This window comes from Microtus pennsylvanicus, chromosome 3 (assembly GCF_037038515.1).
Source record: "Microtus pennsylvanicus isolate mMicPen1 chromosome 3, mMicPen1.hap1, whole genome shotgun sequence".
In the NCBI taxonomy this organism is placed as follows: Eukaryota; Metazoa; Chordata; class Mammalia; order Rodentia; family Cricetidae; genus Microtus; species Microtus pennsylvanicus.
The window spans coordinates 9918468-9930715 of record NC_134581.1 but is presented as its reverse complement, the minus strand read 5'-3'; the positions used below and the strand labels follow the sequence as shown (position 1 = coordinate 9930715).

The 12248-nt window shown below is 46.5% G+C and overlaps 1 protein-coding gene across 7 annotated transcripts in view; it reads right to left on the bottom strand.

Moving 5' to 3' along the window:
• Positions 1 to 1767: 1767 nt before the first annotated feature.
• Positions 1768 to 12248, bottom strand: part of Cnot10 (CCR4-NOT transcription complex subunit 10) — a 48427-nt gene continuing 37946 nt past the window's right edge. For 5 of the 7 annotated variants that reach the window (XM_075964258.1, XM_075964253.1, XM_075964257.1 and 2 more), the window contains 6 exons: positions 11147 to 11260; positions 9335 to 9465; positions 8497 to 8532; positions 8178 to 8305; positions 3914 to 3989; positions 1768 to 2197 (listed from right to left, as the gene is read on the bottom strand). In XM_075964258.1, the coding sequence (XP_075820373.1) occupies positions 2043 to 2197; positions 3914 to 3989; positions 8178 to 8305; positions 8497 to 8532; positions 9335 to 9465; positions 11147 to 11260 (640 nt within the window). In that variant the 3' untranslated portion in view covers positions 1768 to 2042. The remainder of the gene's footprint in view (positions 2198 to 3913; positions 3990 to 8177; positions 8306 to 8496; positions 8533 to 9334; positions 9466 to 11146; positions 11261 to 12248) is intronic. The other 2 variants (XM_075964255.1, XM_075964256.1) reach the window with 1 other exon arrangement.

The window sequence follows — 12248 nt, the reverse complement described above, 5'->3', positions numbered from 1 at the left end:
AGAACAATCCCTCAGGTTCGTACTATGTAGAACTGCTTGGGAAGAACCAGGTGTGGCCATGGTGGATGATTTGTGGGCAGAGGTTTCAGATGCTCTCTGTTTTTGCTTGTGGATTAAGACACGAGCTCTCAGCTGTTGCTCCAGCACCATGGCCCCCACCATGATGACCATGAACCCTAGCCCTCTGAAACTGTAAGCCTCAAATAAGTTGACAAAATAACCGTGACAGCAGCTGGTATATCTACTGCCCATGCCAGGCTGGTCTCCACCCCAGGACCTGAGGAAAGGGAAGACACTAAGAGATAGCCCTAGAAGAAAAACACTGAGAAACAACTTGTCATCGGTTGGGGCAACTCACTTTCTCTAAAGCATATCTACATTTTCCAGTTTAAAGTTACTGTGTGGCCTATCAAATTCTTGGGAAAGCAATCTTACAACACGCACACCTGGTATCATGTAAAAAAACCTTTTAAACTTTTAAATTCTTCTTTTTCCAAGTAGCCCTGGCTGTCCTTGAACTCAGAGATCCGCCTCCTGAGTGCTGGGAAAGGCGAGTCACACTATGCCCAGGTATTTCTTTCTTTTCTTTAAAAAAATATTTATTTATTTATGTATGTATGTATGTATGTATACAATATTCTGTCTGTGTGTATGCCTGCAGGCCAGAAGAGGGCACCAAACCCCATTACAGATGGCTGTGAGCCACCATGTGGTTGCTGGGAATTGAACTCAGGACCTTTGGAAGAACAGGCAATGCTCTTAACCTCTGAGCCATCTCTCCAGCCCCCAAGGTATTTCTTTATGTGCATGTGAGTCCTGAATGAATGTGGACTCTGTCTGTGCAGATGCCTGCACAGGCCACAAGATGGTGTCAGATACTCCTGGAGCTGGATTGCTCCTGGAAGTTGTGAGCATGTGGGTGTGAAGAACAGAACTCTGATTCCTGGAAGACCAGTAAGTGCTCTTAACCACTGAACCATCTCTCCAACCCCACTATCATTAATTTTTCAGTGAATGATTCCAACTGTATTAGTCATCTCCTTTAAACCCAATTATATCCTGTGGTGGTTTGAATGAGATTAGCCCCCAAAGGCTCATAGATTTGAGTGCTTAGTCACTAGGGAGTGGAACTATTTGGAAAGATTAGGAGGTATGGCTTTGAGGAAGGAAGTGTGACACTGGGGGTGGGCTTTGAGGTTTTAAAAGCCTATACCAAGACCAGAGTTTCTCTCTTGGTCTATTGACCCAGATGTATCTCTCAGCTCCAGCATCGCAAGTGCCCCCTGCTCCCTGCCATGACAATAACAGAATTACCTCTGAAACTGTAAAAGAGTGCTCAAGTAAACACTTTCTTTTTTTAAAAAAATATTTATTTATTTATTATGTATACAATATTCTGTCTGCGTGTATGCCTGCAGGCCAGAAGAGAGCACCAGATCTCATTACAGATGGGTGTGAACCACCACGTGGTTGCTGGGAATTGAACTCAGGACATTTGGAAGAGCAGGCAATGCTCTTAACCGCTAAGCCATCTCTCCAGCCCAACACTTTCTTAAGTTGCCTTGGTGATGGCATCTCTTCACAACAACGGAACAGTGACTAAGACAGACCCTGCGGGTTAGCATGAATCTACTCCATCTCCTTCACCCCAGGGTCAGTTTCTGGACTGACTAGAGCTGATGCTCTGTTCTGTTGGTCTTTTTTTACAGTTTTGACATTAACTCTCACTAGATAATTCCAATGGCGGAAAGAAAGATGACAACACTGTTCTGAGAAGAACATTTTTAATGCCTGGACACAGACATACCACAGAATGGGTCACAAGTAAAAGTCTCGCAAATAAAAACGGAAAGTGGGTTTATTAGTCCTTAATTTTAAGTAAACCTCTGGCAAAAATTCCGGTGGGGGTACAACAGTCTCAAACTGTTTTCAAAGCCAGCACCTTTCCCACCTGTTTTCTTTATTGGCTTTCCTGTAGGACAACCGAGAGGCCACTGACCACGCCCCGGGCCTCAGGTTAACAGTTCCCTCAAAGCAAGCTCTCACTTCCTCTGCACGGTGGTGAATGAGGGCATCTGGATGGGTTGGATGGGATGCACAGGCTGGAACACGGGCTTCTTCCTCACGTCGGAGTGGGCCTTCACTGTGGGGAGCAGCTGGTTCCGCTTGATCATCTGCAGGGCCAGCTGTGTGTTGCCTAGAGAAACACTGCCCATTAAAGAAAACCAAGCACACACACTACCAACGCACAAACTAGGCCACTAGCACCCTGCAAAGGAGGCGAAGGAGGCCTAGAGAAGGAGGTCCGCCTGAGCACCATGGACAAAGCCACTGCGCAGGCCACACATTCTCACTTAAGCTATGTGCAGTGTGGCGGGCGGTGCTCTTTTCTCTCGTGCTGGGGTCTAAACACAGACCCTGAGTACGTTTGCTGCTCCACTACAGCACTAGGCCAGCAAGAGGATCTCAAAAAAGTTCCCCAAGGATTCTAAGGCATACCCAGGCAGACAACTTGCTATGATACAAGTGGGCTGTATAAAGAAGGGGTTCAAGGGATTCAGCACCACAAACTCATTCGAGGCTTGGCTTTTAGTCAGTCAAGACCCTTGGAGTGCCAAGGACTTAATGTCTCTTCAGCTACAAAAACAAGATGTTAGAGAAATGCCTCAGAGGTTAAGAGCACTGCACTGGTTGTTCTTCCAGAGAACCTTCCTAGGTTTGATTCCTAAGAGATTGGCTTTGATTTGTTTTGAGAGTTCTTGTAAAAGTGGGCCAGGAGTGGTGGCATTTATCTTTACCCAGTAGACAGAGGCAGAGAGGCAGGAGGATTTTGGAGTTTGAGGCCAGCCTGGTCTACATAGTGAATTCCAGACCAGTCAGGGCAACAAAGTGAGACCCTGCTTCTTTTTTTTTTTTTAAATATTTATTTATTATGTATACAATATTCTGTCTGTGTGTATGTCTGCAGGCCAGAAGAGGGCACCAGACCTCATTGCAGATGGTTGTGAGCCACCATGTGGTTGCTGGGAATTGAACTCAGGACCTTTGGAAGAGCAGGCAATGCTCTTCTCTTTTTTTTTTTTTTTTTTTTGGTTTTTCGAGACAGGGTTTCTCTGTGGCTTTGGAGCCTGTCCTGGAACTAGCTCTGTAGACCAGGCTGGTCTCGAACTCACAGAGATCCGCCTGCCTCTGCCTCCCGAGTGCTGGGATTAAAGGCGTGCGCCACGCAGGCAATGCTCTTAACCACTGAGCCATCTCTCCAGCCCGAGACCCTGCTTCTAAAAACAAAAGAATAAAAACACAAACAAAAGACACAGCACTATGCAGCCCAAGAAGGCAGCATTGTGATTCATGTTCAAGAGTCAGTCAGCTGTCCAAGAAAAGCCGAATGTTCAGGAACTGATTTTAAGGGACAGAATTTAAAACTGTATTTTCAGACGAAAAGGAATATTTTAATTTGTGGGCAGGAATCTGTAAGACACCAAAACCTTGCTAACTAACTAGTCTTTCCATCTCCCCCGTCCTCTGTGCAGCGCCATGAACAGAACCCAGGCCAGCACTCTACTGCTAAGCTCCAGGTTACGCCCTTGGTGTGTGTGAGTGTTGGCATGCGTATGGAGGTCAGAGGACAATTTTGTGATTCAAGCTCAGGTTACCAGGAGCAAATGCCCTTTACCTGCTGAGCCACTGTGCTGTCCCCTTAGTTACATTTTCTACTTAGAAAACCGGGTGGGTCATGTTCTCAAGGACTGTGCAGCTTTAACCTGTATTGTTTTGGGGATACACCAGTCTGGATCACATGACCCTCCTGCCTCTGCCTCTCAAATGCTTTAATTAGAGACACAAACCAACATGCCTGGTACCAAAGGTCGTGAGCATTTTGAAGGACAGCACCCTAATGAGAATCACTCACCGTTCTGCAGTTCAAGGTAGACCGCCAGCAGGATGGCCTCAGGGGGCACCTCTTTAGGATGGATCATTGAAGCCGCCTTTGCCAAGAGAGAGAGAGAGAAAAAACACTCATGAAAGCAAAGTCCTCCGCGAGTCTCCATGAGAAGCTGGCACTGACTCAGGGCTCACGGTCACAGCGCCCCTCAGCACCTCTGCTGTCTCCTACCGTAGTCCAGGAAGGGCTCACTGCGTGCCCAGGGCTGGGAGCTATTATGCTTGGCTCTCCGTGGCAAATGAGGATGCCAGGCCTTGAACACATGGTGCTGTCCGGCCTCATCCTCTGAGCACAGGGTATAGAATATGCTATCTCACTCAACATTCCCTTTATCTTGATACCTATTAAACTCAATATGATTATTTTTCCTCATGTATGGTATAAAAATGTAGGTTTCCCAGCTTCTACCCATATTTCCTCAACCCTAATTTGGCTTTCTTTCTCCTTTTTTATTTTTTGAAACAGCAACCCCAAACTATGTAGCCAAGGATGACCTTGAATTTCTAACCCTGACCTCTACCTCCCTCCTCAATGGTGGAGAGTATAGGACTGTATGACTGTACATGTTTTCAAAAATACAAAATTTTTTAGATAGATTTATTTTTATGTGCATTTTCCCTGTATTTCTCTATGTGAACCACACATGCCTGGTACCTGAGGAGGTCAGTGCCCTTGGAACTAGAGTTTTAAATGCTTGTGAGCCAGCAAGCAGGGGCTGGGAACCAAACCTGGGTCCTCTACAAGAACAAGTGCTCTTTTTCTTTTTTTGTGTTTCTTAAGACAGGGTTTCGCTGTGTAGCCCTGGCTGGCCTTTAACTCAGAGATCCACCCGCCTCTGTCTCCCAAGGACTGGGGTTAAGCTGTGTGCCACCACTGCCCACTGAACAAATGCCTCAGTAGCTGAGCCATCACTGGGTGTGGTGGCTCACCCTTCTGATCCCAGCAGGTGCATCTGTGTTTGAAGTCAGCCTGGTCTACAGAGTGAGTTCTAGGACAGCTGGGGCTGTACAGAGAAACCCTGTTTTATAAAAGCAAACAGTTGAGCCATCTCTCCAGTCACTGGTATTATTTATTCTCTCATATTTGTGTCTGTACGTGGGGGAAGAGGGCGTGTGCATGCCACAGTGCACGTGTGGAAGTCACAGGACAACTTTAGTTTGTTTGTTTGTTTTTTTTTTTTTTTTTCCGAGACAGGGTTTCTTTGTAGTTTTGGAGCCTGTTCTGGAACTAGCTCTTGTAGACCAGGCTGGCCTTGAACTCACAGAGATCCACCTGCCCCTGCCTCTGGAGTGCTGGGATTAAAGGCGTGCGCCACCACCACCCGACTAGCTCCTTAGCTTTTTGAGGTAAGGTAGCCCACGCTGCTCTAGAACTCACCAGGCTGCCTTTAAAACTTAAAAAGTGTGCCCCACCACCCCCAAGCCTGGACTTAAAACTTCTGGAAAGACTACCTGAGATTACTGGTGTGTGCCACTATGCCCAGCTAAAACAGGAGCCTCCGCTGGGCGGTGGTGGCGCACACCTTTAATCCCAGCACTTGGGAGGCAGAGGCAGGAGGATCTCTGTGAGTTTGAGACCAGCCTGGTCTACAAGAGCTAGTTCCAGGACAGGCTCCAAAACCACATAGAAACCCTGCCTCGAAAAACCAAGAAAAAAAAAAAAAAGACAGGAGCCTCCCTGATGATAAACAAGAGAGCACATAATAATTGATTCAGGTTTACTGAAGTGGGAGAGAGGCAGGTGAATGTATGTGAAAATGGGCTAGACACCTAACTGATGGGCAGAAAATGGGCACAAAGATACGGAAGGCTGAGAGGGAATGCAGATTCCGGGGCCTCTCACCCAGAGCCTGTGTAGCCCTGGCTATCTGCAATTCACTTTTTAGAGAAGGCTGGCCTTAAACTCAGAGATCTGCCTGCCTTTGCCTCCCAAGAGCTGGAATTAAGGGTATGTGCCACCACTGCCCTGCACAGCTCATGCTCTGAAGACCCTGCCCTGTGAACGGGGCGGGCAGCTTTTCCCTCTCACATCACAGAGGTCTAACAGCAGCTAGGCCTAGAAACTGGAAATTCTGTACTTACAGGTCTACCTTCATGTGGGGGAGGGCATCACTACACTACTTTGTAGACATTAAGATTTTTTGGGTGTGTATGTGTTAAGATGGATCAGTGGGTAAAGGAAATAACTAACTCCCCCAGTCATACATACACACACACACCTGCAAAAAACTTTAAGTTCTATTTTTTTTTTTTTTGGTGGCTAATAAACAGAGGTAATTTGCTGTTGTTCTTTGCATCAACCACAACCTACACAGCTTTTTATAAAATACAGGAATTCAAGGTAACAACTTTCTGAGACTTAATGGCATTTGGCTGCTGACTGCTCAGAATCATGGTGGGGGGGTGATTTGGAAACATCAGCTCAGAGCCCTTTCTGACTCTCCAAATCATTGTTCTGCCCTCCTAGACAGGGTGGGCCTCCCAATTAACAAAGACCCGCCACTGGATTAACCCAAAGAACGGAGACCAAAACAAACAGGAGACCCCGAACCAGGACTGACCTCATCTGTCTCTTCTCACATGGCTCAGCCGCGACCATTGCAGTGCGAGAACCTGAGCTGGGCTGTACACACTAACCACAGGTCTAAAGCCCAGCTGGGCCATCAGAAGGGCCGCTGACTACAGTTCCACCACAGAGAGCACTAAGACATTTCACCTCCTGCAGTTCAGTTCACAGCTCACGTGTGTGCTCAGGGTTCCCCAGAGAGCTCAGCATTGATTTTCTGATTTTGCACTACAAGTGTCCAATGCAGACACTAAGGTGACTACAGCTATGGATGGTTATTTTCCAGGATAGAGCCCCATCACTTTAAGACCCATCAAGGTCACCTGCGTAAGCAGATAGTACATGGAGTCCTCTGTGACGTCCCGAGAGTCCAGTCAGTTTCAGTGCCAGTCTCCCCAACAGGTGAGAACACAGGTGGTTCTCTCAGAATGTCCTTTTCTTGAGTTTAGTTTTGCCTTTTCTTTTCTTTTTGAGACAGGCTGTCTTAGTTAGGGTTTCTATTGCTGTGGCAAACACCATGAACAAAATCAGTTTGGGGAGGAAAAGTTTTCTTCCAACTTACAGTTTACAATCCATAACTCAGGGAAGTCAGGATAGGAATTCATGGACAGAGCAGGAAGCTGGAGGCAAGAATTGATGCAGAGGCCATGGAAGAATGCTGCTTACTGGCTTGCTTCAAAATGCTTTTTTACAGCGCCCTCCCCCATCAATCACTAATTAAGAAAATGCGCCAGGCGGTGGTGGCAGCGGCGACAGCGGTGGTGGTGGTGGCAGAGGCCTTTAATCCCAGCAGGCAGATTTCTGAGTTTGAGGTCAGCCTGGCCTACAGAGAAAATTCCAGGATAGCCAAGGCTACACAGAGAAATCATCTCAAACAACAACTACAGAAAGAAGGAAATGTGTGCGCCACAGACATGCCTACAGGCCAATCTTAGGGAGGCACTTTCTCAACTGAAGAGTCCTTTTTCCCAAGGACTCTATAGCTTCTATAAAGCTAACATAAAATTAGCCAGCACACAGTACTTACTATGTAGCTCAGGGTAGCCTGGAACTCTCTTTGTAGGCCATGCTGGCCTCGAACTTGCAGAGAACCACTTGTCTCTACCTCTTGAATGCTGGAGTAAAAGGTATGCCCTGCCATGCTCTCAAGAAGATTCAATTCAATTTAATTATTTATTTTTTTGGTTTTTTTGAGACAGGATTTTTTTTTAAATATTTATTTATTTATTATGTATACAACATTCTGTCTGTGTGTATGCCTGCAGGCCAGAAGAAGGCACCAGACCTCATTGCAGATGGTTGTGAGCCACCATGTGGTTGCTGGGAATTGAACTCAGAACCTTTGGAAGAGCAGGCAGTGCTCTTAACCTCTAAGCCATCTCTCCAGCCCCCTAGACAGAATTTTTTTGTGTAGCTTTGGAGCCTGTCCTGGAACTCACTTGTAGGATAGGCTGGCCTTGAACTCAGAAATCCGACTGCCTCTGCCTCTAGAGTGCTGGGATTAAAAGTGTGCGTCACCACCACCCAGCCCAAGAGTATTTTAAATCTGGAAAATTTTTTCAGGTGTTTAATAAATTGACCATAAACCTCAAATAAAATCACAAACCCTATAAACTCTCAGATCCTTTACTGTACATGGCCAGCTGCCCTTCCCAGGTCCTCTTACCTGGTGCAGACACTTCCGGGCTTTATCATATTCGCTCCTCAGGCAGTAAGCACTGCCCAGATTGAAGAGCATCACAGTCCGGGCAGAGTTGACAGAACTGGGGTAGCACTGAGGGGCACGCTTGCCGGCTGAGGAGAAAGTGTAGACACTGGTGAAGGGGCTGTGCAGAGAACACGGGAGCACCGCTCCACCGCTGAGCACTTGGAACAAAGCACTATTCCTCAGGCTGACAGATACACGAAGGACACAAGAGATGCAGGGTCTAAATCTTTGGGATGCAGGCCAGGCTACTTAAGGATTTACAAAACTTCTTACTTACAGGATTCCATTGCTTCATTTTCACCCTTGTCTGATCCTACAAATACATGAAAATAAATCTGAGGGCAGGACAACAGCACATCTTCTAAACACCTAAGTTTCTTACCAAGTAGGAACTTAACGTATGGTAGCATTTGCTTTTGGTGTTGTGGAGGCTTTGTTAAAGGTGTCAGGATGCAACCTCACCACCACCCCACGTGAGCTAGTCACGAAGAGAGGGGACCACATGGCTTCACAGCCTCAGAAACTTAAACATGACTGAAAATTGTTTGAAAACCACACCTCCATTCACTCTTGCATGGAGGAATCAGTTAAAAGGAACAAAAAATAGTATCAGAACCAAACCAAAATGCATCCTCTTAAGGCAGGTGAGCTGGCACAAATGTCTGTCATCCTAGCACTGAAAAAGTCCAGCCAGGCTGGAGGATGGCATGAGCCCAGGAGTTTGAAGCCAGCCTGGGCAAACAGTGAGGTTATGCCTCTTAAAAAAGGGGAGTGTGTGAGGTGAGCAGAGGAAAGGAAGGAAGGAAGGAAGGAAGGAAGGAAGGAAGGAAGGAAGGAAGGAAGAAAGAAGGAAGGGAGGAAGTGAGGAAGGGAGGAGGGAATGGAAGGGAAGGGAAGAATCCTAACATATCAGCCTTTGAGTGAGAATTTAGGCCAAGAGACAATCAGTTTCCAGGCTTACTTAGCAAACAATTACTAGATTGCCATAAACATGGAGAGCTGACTTCAATCTTCCTTCCCTTCACAACCATGCCCTAAGGTCTCTACATATCCTGAATTACAAAAGGAAGGAAGTGGCAACAATGACCAGCTGGATCAAATGGGTCCTCATTAACCTTGGTCCTGCTCATTTGAGGAGATCCCTAAGGAGACATCAGTGACATTCTCTGGATTCAGGTGTGTAATGGCATCGGATATTCTGTCGAGGGAGATGAGGGCTTCTGCAGCATATAAATGGCCCAAAAACCTGAAATGAAATTGCAGATTTTAGTCTGAGGAGCAGGTCATCACAGAAATGCTTAGTGTACAGTAACACAGGGCATGTGATTCACATACTCCATGTACCTGACCTGAAACCTAAGCTTATTTAGGTTATTCTAATCCAGCAAGAATCAGTGGGTAAAGTCATCTGCTACCAAATCTTACGTGCCAAGTTCAGTCCCTGGGACTCATGCGCTAGAAGGACGGGGAGCTAACTCTTGCAAGTTGTTCTCTCGGCCACATGTATACTATGACATGTACCTTACCAATCTCTATTTGCACAAACATTACAAATAAACAAACAATTCAAAAACAAAACAAAAACATTGTAGGAGGAAATGGAGAGATGGCTCCCAGATTAAGAGCACTGATTGCTCTTACCGAGGACCTGGGTTCACTTCCCAGTGGCCCAGAACTGGCTGTTGACTCTTGTTCCGGGGTACCCAATGCCTTCTTCTGGCCTCCACAGGCACTGCACACATGTGGTGTACAGATCGACATGCAGACAAGACACCCATACATAGGAAGTCTCAGAGCCCCCACTCCCTGGCACGAAAGAAGCTGGTGAGATGGGTTCAGTAGGTAAAAAAAGGTGCTTGAAAAGGCAAGCCTGCGGAGCTCGGCTCAGTCCCATAGGGTTGGGAGCAGAGAACTAGTTCAAACAGAGCTGTTCTCTAAGCTCCATGAGCACCATGGACGGCCCCCCTGTTGCTCGACAGTGGCACAGTGCACAGTGGCAGAAGCAGCAGGAGGTACTGGCTCTAGAAAGAATGTCAACTGCCTCTCAAGAGTTGTCCTGACTTCCAGAGTGTGGGGCACGTACTGTATAGCACCTGCATGGCTATGCTCACACACATACTACTAATAAATTAAATTTACCACCCACATCATAAGCCAGACAAGGTGGAGCTACATAGTGAAGTTTCATCTAAAAGTAAATAAAACTTGAGGTGGGATTCCAGGTATCCAGGCTGCCTCAAACCTTTAACAACTTCTTTAATTTTTATTTTGATTTTTTTGCGACAGGGTTTCTCTGTGAAACAGTTCTGGCTGTCCTGGAACTCACTTTGTAAAACTAGTTTGAACTCACAGAGGCCCGCCCGCCTCTGCCTCCCGAGTCTCCCGAGTGCCGCTGGGATTAAAGGTGTGCACCACCACCACCTGCCTAATCTGATCCTCTTGCCACCCTGTGCTGTCATTGCTGGGATTATCTGCACAAGTGGTACATGTTATGTGGATGCTGTAACTGAGCCCAGGGCTTCACGCATGTTGAGGCGAGCACACTATCAACCTAACCACATTTGTGGCATGCTTTATACTTTGTTTTTAAAGACAGCAACTAATCTTCCTGTCTCAACTCCTGAGTTCTGGGGTTATGGTTATGAGCTACCATTGCCTGCCTGTCTTCCCTCCCTTCTTCCCTTCCTTTAAACTTGAGACAGGGTCTTAAGTAGCTCAGGACAGCCTTGAACTTGGTATGCATCTGAGAACTGGCTCTGAATTCCTGATCCTCCTGCACCCACCTCCAAGGTCCTGGGATAACAGTCATATATCACGACTGTTGCTTTCCTCATCAACACATATCCCACTGGAAAAGAAAAGTAAGCCTAGTCAAGAGAACCTAGCATCCTGGAAACAATCGTGAGTGCAGATGAAGTCACACTTACTTAAGAGAGCCCGACAGCTTGGGCTGCTGGAGGAGCTGGTCTGCATGATTCAAAGCCATGAGGTTATCACCTAAGGCTAGAGCCACGTAAGCACTGCAAGCAAGGATGGAGCACCTACAACAGAAGAGAGGAGGTAAGAACCCAAGTTACAGATGTGACAGTCTCAGGACAGCCAGGACTGTTTCAGAGAGACCCGGCATCAAAAAACAAAACATCCAGATGTGGCAGTATCTTGGTCAAATGCCAAATGGTTAGCCCAGAAACAAGCAACAAGAACTAAGCAGGTTATATTCATGTATTTAGGAATGCATGCACACATTATAGTAAAGGAAGAGTACATGAATTTGACAGCAAGAGGGGAATACATGGGGGAGGCTGTAGGAAAGGAAAGGGGGAAGAATAATATAGTTATTCTATAATCTAAAAAATAAAATTATTTAAAAAATACAGGGAGAATAAATGAAATACAAAGGTTAGAGTGGGAAGCTACATGTAGGATACGTGTCTCCAAATAACAATTTAAAAGATATGTCTACTTCCATGCTTTCCAGGGATAGGAGGATCTCAAGCTTGAGGCAGCCTGGGCTGCATGGTGAGCTCAAGACCAGGGTCTTAGCCCCACTTGTGAAAAATGGTTCCTCTTTTTTTTTTTTTTTTAAAGTTTTTCGAGACAGGGTTTCTCTGTGTAACAGCCCTGGCTTTCCTGGAACCAGCTTTTGTAGACCAGGCTGGCCTCGAACTCAGAGAGATTCACCTGCCTCTGCTTCCCAAGTGCTGGGATTAAAGGCGTGCGCCACCACTGCTCAGCCCTATTCTTTTATATATATAATAAATTATCCATGTATTTGAGTGTTCTGTTTTCATGTACACCAGAAGATAGAACCTGATCCCATTACATATGGTTGTGAGCCACCATATGGTTGCTGGGGATTCAACTCAGGACTAGAGAGAGAGATGGCTCAGTGGTTAAGAGTACTGCCTGGCCGGGCGGTGATGGCGCACGCCTTTAATCCCAGCACTCGGGAGGCAGAGGCAGGCGGATCTCTGTGAGTTCGAGGCCAGCCTGGTCTACAAGAGCTAGTGCCAGGACAGGAACCAAAAG